The 8,812-nt window shown below is 35.9% G+C and overlaps 1 protein-coding gene across 1 annotated transcript in view; it reads left to right on the plus strand.

The window, feature by feature from the left end:
- GALNT3 (polypeptide N-acetylgalactosaminyltransferase 3) overlaps positions 1-8,812 on the plus strand; it is a 61,129-nt gene that overhangs the window by 40,335 nt on the left and 11,982 nt on the right. Inside the window, exons 5-6 of the mRNA XM_019629848.1 lie at positions 7,130-7,364; positions 7,839-7,956. Coding sequence (XP_019485393.1) covers positions 7,130-7,364; positions 7,839-7,956 — 353 coding nt within the window. The remainder of the gene's footprint in view (positions 1-7,129; positions 7,365-7,838; positions 7,957-8,812) is intronic.

Here is an 8,812-nt window from a genome sequence, read left to right on the forward strand (position 1 = left end):
CATAAAGATGGTTTGTACAATTTTGTCTCTAATATAATTTTTAAATTATAAATAGAATATAGCTGTCTTTCAGAAATTTGGGAGTGAAGAAACAATTAACATATTCTTTCAACAAATACTTGTTGAGATCTTTTATAATATAACTTGCACTGTTAATAGTAGTGAAAGGACAAAGTCCCTGACCTTGTGGAGCTAGTGTTCTAGAAGGAAAGGAAAAAAATAAATATGTAATTTTGGGTATGAAGAAAAATAAAGCAGGATAGGGGGATGATGTGTGTGTTGGGGGAGAGGGATATTTTCAAGTTTCAGGAAGACCGTTTGGGAAGGTGCCCTTATAGAGGAGACCTAAAGGAGCTGGGAGAGGAGCCATGTCCCAGGAGGAGGGCATCCCGGCACAGGGCAGCCGAGGCCAGAGGCCCCACAACAGGTACACGAAACAAGCAGAAAGCCAGCGTGACTGCAGCAGAGTGGTCTAGGAAGGGAAGGGGGAAAGGAGGTCAGAGAGATAGGTAAGGGGCAGGTCATACAGCCTTTGCAGGCCTCGTTAAGGAACTTGGACTTAATTCTGAGCATGACAGAAGCCACCTGACGGTTTGAGGCAAGAGAATAATATTTTGCAGTTTATATTTAAGAAGAAAATTCTGGCTTCTATCACCCTAGCACAGTCATGTAACTTGCACTGTTGTAGCAGTGAAAAAGACGAAGTCCCTTGATTTTCTTTTGGTTTATTTCCTTAAATTTTAGTCTCAATCAAGCATTGCATTTAAACTATTTGGCGAATTTTAGTTCCTTGAGTGCTAAATGTTTTTGAGCTGTTAGCTAACTTGATCATTTCCTCACACTCCTTTCAACTGTTTTGACCAGATAATGATATTTTTGAATGTAAAACTCCATTGTAACAGTATTTGTATAAGCCAGGTAAAAACATGTTTTGATATCATGACTAAATTGATAGTAAACTGGTGCAATGCCATCTGTCATTATGGCTTTTTAACAAAATGCTTTGCTTCTTCTACTTTCCTTTCCGGGGTACTTGTCCTGGTTCTAAGTTATGTGTTTCTCCAATGTTCTCAGCTATTTGTTGCCTAAGTATCTTCATCTATTGTCTATTCCTTATTATGTCACTTTTAATGATTTAAAAAAAAATATGAGTGAAATGAAATACTGGGCAGCCTTTCTTAACATCTTTGAGATCCTAAGTTTTATTTTTCTTAAAGAAGTATATCCAGAGTGCTGTTTTCATTCTCTGAACCCATTTCCTTTCAAAGTCCCATCTGAAGAACTATCAGTTATAACAATGACTGACATTATGTTTGTTGAAGGAGGTAAATTAAGCATGAGATTAAGACCAAGGGAATGCAAGATTAATTCAGCTAATGTTTGTAGAGTGCATTACTGTAATACACATAAAGGGTTTAGAACAGTCTCTAGCACAGAACAAGGGCTCAATAAATATTAGTGCTAAGGCTAATTATTGCATTATTGAAAATCAATTATGTTCACTTATTTTATCTTTGGTATGTCAACATTATGAAATATTTGATTTGTAATGAATGTTATTACTAGATACACTGTCTTACTTTGGTCTCTGGTGCAGCCAGGTAGCTACACATACAATTCCAATAGAATGCAATAAAAGACCTCCAATGGACTATGGGAACCCCAAAAGGGGTGTAATTTTGTGCAGTAGGAGAAATTCAGGGAAAACTAAATAAGGAAGGTAATATTTTAATTGGCCTTTGAAGGATGAAAAGGAGTTAGCTAAGCAAAGATGAAGGATATTCCAGGGAGAGCGCAGCAAGAAATTATGGATAACGCATGTTCTGTGCTGGTAGAATTGTGTGAAAGGAGCGTACTATATAATTGGGGCAATGGTTGATATAGGATTGAAAATGGAAGATTTCACGTACTAGTTGAGGAGTATAGGCTTTATCTTAGCTACAGTAGTGACTCACTTGAGCAAGGGAGGTCAAATAAATGTTATAAGTCTTCCAGTGAATTGAAGCAGACTGAGTTTCCATTTACTCAGGCAGCAGAGCAAATTGAAGGGTGGGAGCAGAAATTGGAGATAACTGGAGGTGTTGCAGTGGAGATTTTGAGTGCCTGAACAGGAAAAGTGAGGAACGTGGAAGAAAGGCTGAGTGGGGATGGTAACAAATGAGAGGAAAATTCAGTAGGAGTAAGAGAAGCAGCAATAATGGTAACAATAGCTGCAGTGTATTGAATACCTACCACGTGCCAGTTATTGTTGTAAGTGTTTTGCATTTTTTAACCCATTTCTCTTTATAACCCTATGGGGTAGGAGCTATTAAATTACCAAGTACCCATCTTACAGGTAATGAAACTGAGATATGGACATGACCCTTTTGTAAATGTTCCTAGTTTAAGTGAAAATGCCAGTTATTGAGATGAATGAAAGAGAAGGAACATTTGTGGAGAGGAAGAGGCAGTTAACGTGCTTGCTAGAGCTTTCCAGGCCCTTTTTTATGGAGAACCTGTCCTAGCCTCTATCCTACCTGATAACTTCCAATTTCTAATATGGGGAGGAAGACAATACCTTCTTAATTAAGTAGCTACCTGTTAGTAGTAGGCTGGAGAAAGGTTATAGTATCTTCTATCATAAAAACTCACTTTATGTTTCTGATACCTATTTTTACTATATTATTTTGTTGAAGTAGACATGACTTCCTTATTCATTAAGCTGCTGATTTATTTTTATTGGGCTGTTATTTTGCAACTGAGCATATAGGGTGCTTTTCTCAGTAACGTTCTTTCTTTCACAGTACTTCGAATACTCTGCTCAACATGAAATTCGGCATAACATCCAGAAGGAATTATGCCTCCATGCTGCTCAAGGTCTCGTTCAGCTGAAGGCATGTGCCTACAAAGGTCACAAGACAGTTGCCACTGGAGAACAAATATGGGAGATCCAAAAGGTACCTCAGTGCAATTAATTCACCCCTCTATGTAATTATTATTTTGAGTAGCTTGAATTGCTTATTTGCGAAAATGCATGAAACATATTGTATTAATGTTATCCATTTGAAGTTCTTAGCCTCTGTTAACTTTGTTATTATATTTGTTTACCCATGTGATAAAAGATAATATACTATGAATTAAATATTTGTAGGAACAAACTAATTGTAAAATTGCTTAGTTAAAGCATGGTTTATGCAGAGCAATGCTTCTGTGAATTAGTAAGAATAGTTGCCCATATTTATCTTCTTAAAGTTTCTTATAATGCTTCTGTAATAGGCATACCTTTCTTCCTGGCAGAGAGAAAAGAAAATCATTATTTTTTTCTTATCTAAAGTGCTTAATTCTTCCCTTCCTTATTTTAGGAATGTGTGTGTGTGTGTGTGTGTGTGTGTGTGTGTNTTTGAGGCTGTAAATGAGGGGTGGCACTTCATAAGGCCGTTGAGATGTTGGTGGACATGGAGTGCGTGCTCAACCAAGTCTCTTCTCCCTTCCCTGTCTTGAGAGAGAGGAAATACTTGCCTGTCGCCCACAATAGCTGTGAAATAAGGAAATAAGGGCTAACAAATGTAGGGTACTGTTGTTTTTACTGACCTGTCATAGATAAAAGCTCTGCAGAATTGTGATGCTTAATGCATGAGAACTGAGTTCCAATAGTTTTAATATTGGACATGCTAAATAAACTTGACGGTTTTAAGACTGTGCTTCAGTGCATGGCACCCAACTTGCTTTTATAAGAAACAGTGCTGATTTTTGGGAAGGCGACATATACTGGATTTAAAGGGCGTCAACGTGTTGACTGTCATGAAGATGTTGCCTCTTTCACCTTTTCTTTGGTCTCCAGTGTTTCACTGTAACATGTCAGTCTGATGCAAAGTCAAAGCACTACTGGGTGAGGTTATCTTTTTGCCCAAGGCCAGCAAGACAAATTAGGCAGATTGTATGCTGCCCAAGGGTGCTGGGCTAAGCAGGCAAGTGATCACTAAATACAGTTATGCTCTCTTGTGAACCACAAAAGGGCTGAGTCAGCCAACAAACTCCCATTTTTACCATATGGCAAATAGATCTACGTTGTGAAATGCATAAGGTAGCCAGAAGTCCTTTAGAGTTGCATATTTTTTGCTAAAACACCTGGGTTCAAGACTTTGAAGTTGGCAGAGAAAATATATTTTGTAAGTATGTACCTCTTCATATAGTTAGGTACCAAATATAATTTGTCTTTAAAATTTTGCCTACAGACTAAACACTTTTTCAGTTTAATAATGCTTTAAAAAAAAATGTTCACTTAGCCCCTTAAAATAAAGGAAAATAAAATGCAATTCATTAAAAACTTGCCTTTTTCTACCAATAAATTGTTATTGTTAAGATATCATTAGAGTAAGCAACACCCCTAAAACTAGAAAACATTATTCCCAACTGTGTTGTTTTTTTTGTGGTCTTGACTAGAGAGAGATATAAATTTCATGATATGATGGCACTGGTTCTCTATACCTGCTTTCTCGCACCTCATTTTACAGACCATTTTGGGGTATAAAATTGGGACCGATTTTTGAGTGCTCCCACTACCATTTCTTTGCCCATACCATTTTGCTAGAGATCTTTGTGTGTGTGTATGGCACAAAGGAAGGATAAAACAGCACTAGGTCAGCACCACAGTGGTACCTGACTCTCTCTGAAGCCAGAAATGAGCCAGCAGACATACTTGTTGCCTGAACGAATGGTGAATGCAGCTAAATTTCACCTTGCATTTCCCTGAGAAAAACAATTTTTAAGGCCTGAAGATAAGTACAAATAGTATCATTTGAAGTATTTTATCAGTGCTGTTTTGATTAAGCCTTCCCTTTACTTCTCATCTTTCTCCAGAAGTCATTTGGTGATCTTTCAAAAAGATTTGAAATTAAGCACCGCCTTCAATGTAAAAATTTTACATGGTATCTGAACAATATTTATCCAGAAGTATATGTGCCAGACCTTAATCCTGTTATATCTGGATATGTGAGTATTTTCCTGTTCCTTTTTACTTGGTGTACTCCTTGCCACCAGCATTTAAGTGGTTCAGGGAAAACTGCTGAAATACTTTCTGGTTTATTGCTTTTGAGATTTTACTTTATTATTATTTACACTACTTCTTGAAATTGAAGAAAAATATATAATATATAAATACATAAAATATATAATATATTAAATATAAATATATATATGGTTGTTGTGACATGTTTTTTCTGTTTTTCATTGCAAAAATGCTTCATAACTTTTCCAACAACCCAATACGTAAATATATATATGTATATACTTATATATATATGTATGTATATATATATATACACATATATATATGTATATACATATATATATGTATATATATATATATATCTCACATTATATATTTTAAAATGTTTGTAACTTGACATTTTTCCTTTAGATTAAAAGTTTTGGTCAGCCTTTATGTCTGGATGTTGGAGAAAATAATCAAGGGGGCAAACCATTAATTTTGTATACGTGCCATGGACTCGGGGGAAACCAGGTGAGCACTGCATTAAAAAGCCTCCCTTCTCATTAACACTGACAAATGCAAGTCAGTTGTTGCGTATTTTTCAGAAGTCCTAAATCAGTGTTACAATTAGGTAAGCTGGTGTGTGAATGTTTTTAGATTGTTTGGCAATTTATATTGAAGTTGCAGAGTACTTTATTTTGCTTTCCACTGTGGCTCTGCAAATAATTTGAAGTTGCTTACCCATTCAGTAGAAAGGCAAATGAGAAAATAATAGAATAATGCCATCTGAAAGGAAAATGGGATCCTTTTTGTGGATTTTGATGTTGTGTCACTAGTGGCATGGTGATTTTGTAAAATTTTACATAAAGGGTATGTCTAACTGGATTCAATAGCAAATTACATTGTGTTAACACCTAAAGAGCAGCATTCTAAGTTATTTTGTGGGCCACAGTAAATGTTCTAAAAAAAAGATTGATCTTGATTCTCCTTGATTAATGACATCTCTGCTTATTACCACTCTTGGGCTGTTTTACCAGTTTAGACTCAAATGTCACTACTATTTGGCCTACTAAGGGTAGAGAACATATGAAAATGTTGTTCCTAGTTTTTAGCTACGTTTTCTTGCCTTTTCTATAAGTTAATTGCTGGCATGATTAGACCTTTTTCTCTCATTTATTCATTCAACAAATTCACTGAGTGACCACCACATGCCAGATACTATGCTGGGTTCAAGCATTTATATCTTAAGTCCTTCAGGAAATCGATATTTCAAAACCAGCAGTTATAGTAAGGATGACAAGGTCTGGAATAAAGCATTCAGAGTGCTCTGGGGCTATAGAGAAGGGAACCTCAATTAGACTGGGTGCCCATCCATTTTCTGGGAAAGATGACATTTAAAAACATGTTTTGTAAGGTGCCTAGGAATTAGTGAGGTGGCTCCTGGGAATGAGAATGGGATGAGAAGAGCATGCAGGAAGGTGTTCTGATGAGATGAGCTGGTATGTCTTTTTCTGGTAGAATTATAGGTATTTTGGTGCAGAGTCTAGGGAGTATATGGAGGGTTTTCACAACATTAAATACTCCTGATGTCTTATTTTAACTGGATGGGACTTTGATGTTGAAGAAAGGGTCAGTGTATCTCCTGGTCCATCCTCCTCTTCTATGTGTTTCCTACTCATTAACATCAGTTTAATCTATTGGGTTGTTGGAAAAGTCATGACGTATTTTTCTGTGGTTTTCATCACAAAAATGTGTCATGACTTTTCTGACAACCCAATAATTCCAATCCTTACTCATTCAAACCAACCAATCCACTGGGGCAGATGACACAGGTACCCAGAAGCCATAGCTAGCGAACAGGATTCATCGCTGAATAGTTAAGGTGTTATTCTGAAATGGCATGGAGATACACACACACACACACACACACACACACACNTTTTGCTTCCCTTGTAGGGAAATTTTCCTGACTATGCTGAATCTTACTTTACATTTTTCATCCTACCCTTATCACACAATACCTTTAAGAAATCTCCCCTCTATAAATGTCAAAACACAAATGACTGTTATTCTCATTTCTCTGTAAACTCGCTTCCAAGAAACAAACAGAAGAAGCCCTCAGTGTTTTCACTGAATTAATTAAAATTGTGTTCTTTCCAGGTGAGTGTTTCTATGGTTGGTTAGAACCTTTGTTGGCCAGAATAGCTGAGAACTACACTGCTGTGGTGAGTCCAGATATTGCATCCATAGACATGAATACATTTGAATTCAACAAACCTTCTCCTTATGGAAGTAACCATAACCGTGGAAATTTTGACTGGAGCCTCTCATTTGGCTGGGAATCACTTCCCGATCATGAGAGGCAAAGAAGGAAAGATGAAACCTACCCAATTAAGTAAGATGATCGCTCTCAAAGTCTTATGTATATAGTTCAGTTATTTGAATATGTATGCAGGCTTTGTTCTTTACAGTAATTGCCTCCAAGGTAATTCCCCCTAACAAAGAACACAAACATTCTATAGCAGGGAAAAGATAAGTCACTTATTTATGTACTTACACATGATGTGACTGAGTAAGAAGTAGAAATAGGTGAGCTCTTAAGTCTTCTTCATAATCATTTCTTAAGAATCTTTAAGCTTGGTTAGAAGACACTTCATAATAGTTTTGCCCTGTTGGGTAAGGATGCTTAAAGTACTCCCCGACACAACTTGACTTTGAAGATAGCATTTTTAGTTTTTGTTAATCTGTATAAAAGCTTTGAAATTGTGATCTCTCTTTAATGTCTGTGAATTTGATTCAGTTGCTCTTTAAATATGTTTTTTCTCATTTGGTTTTTATAACAAAAGTTTGACAATGGATTATTTTTCAGGACACCCACTTTTGCTGGAGGCCTTTTTTCCATATCAAAAGAATATTTTGAACATATTGGAACTTATGATGAAGAAATGGAAATCTGGGGAGGTGAAAATATAGAAATGTCTTTCAGAGTAAGTTCATAAATACAGCATACATATTAAACAAATGAAGTATACTTTTTGTTCCAATTGGCTCATACAGATTGCCAGGATATGTGCAGTCTTTAATTTTTGTGCTTTCTAACATTTAATTGCTAGAAACTTTAAAATAAGGACATTTTCTTTTAAAATGTAACTTAATATATTCATTTGTTGCTGCCTCTGTAACAAGAGGAATCAGTTAAACGCCTGTGTCCAGGCAATAACACCAATTAATGCACTTGTAGTTACTGAATTCCAGCCAAGATAAATATAATTAAATCTAGTGCTTCAGGAAATAAGTTGATTATCAAGGGAGTCAGAATGGAAAAAAAACATTTATGTATAATTTTAAAGGATATTGAACTTAACTCTGGATTAAAAGAGGTTTTGAGGTTTGTTTTGTTTTGTTTTGTTTTGTTTTGTCCCGTATACATATTAAAAGTTAATATGAGAAACGAAGCAAAGGCTTTGGATGGTCTCCACATGTACTTATTTGACTTTATGAATTCATTTTCTGTAATGACCTTGTCATTCATTTTTTTCATCCCTTAGGCTGGAATGTAGTAGAAAAATAACTGAACTAGGAGTTAGAAGATTTAAGTTTTGGCCCTGGCTCCATCACATAATGGCAGTGATGATCTTAGCCAAGTTTGAACTGCTTCAGGGCAGGGGTCTTATTTTATTTATTTCAGTGTTCCCAACTCCTAGCACATGTTAGAAAGCACAGTTTGTTAAACTGAACATATCACTGAGTTTTCTCATTTGTTTAAAAACGAAAAAAGAGAGAATATATATGATCACTTGCTCTAATACTAGCATATACTATTAAGCATGACTTCATTTTAGA

The sequence above is a fragment of the Hipposideros armiger genome, unplaced genomic scaffold (genome assembly GCF_001890085.2).
Source record: "Hipposideros armiger isolate ML-2016 unplaced genomic scaffold, ASM189008v1 scaffold_871, whole genome shotgun sequence".
Taxonomy (NCBI): Eukaryota; Metazoa; Chordata; class Mammalia; order Chiroptera; family Hipposideridae; genus Hipposideros; species Hipposideros armiger.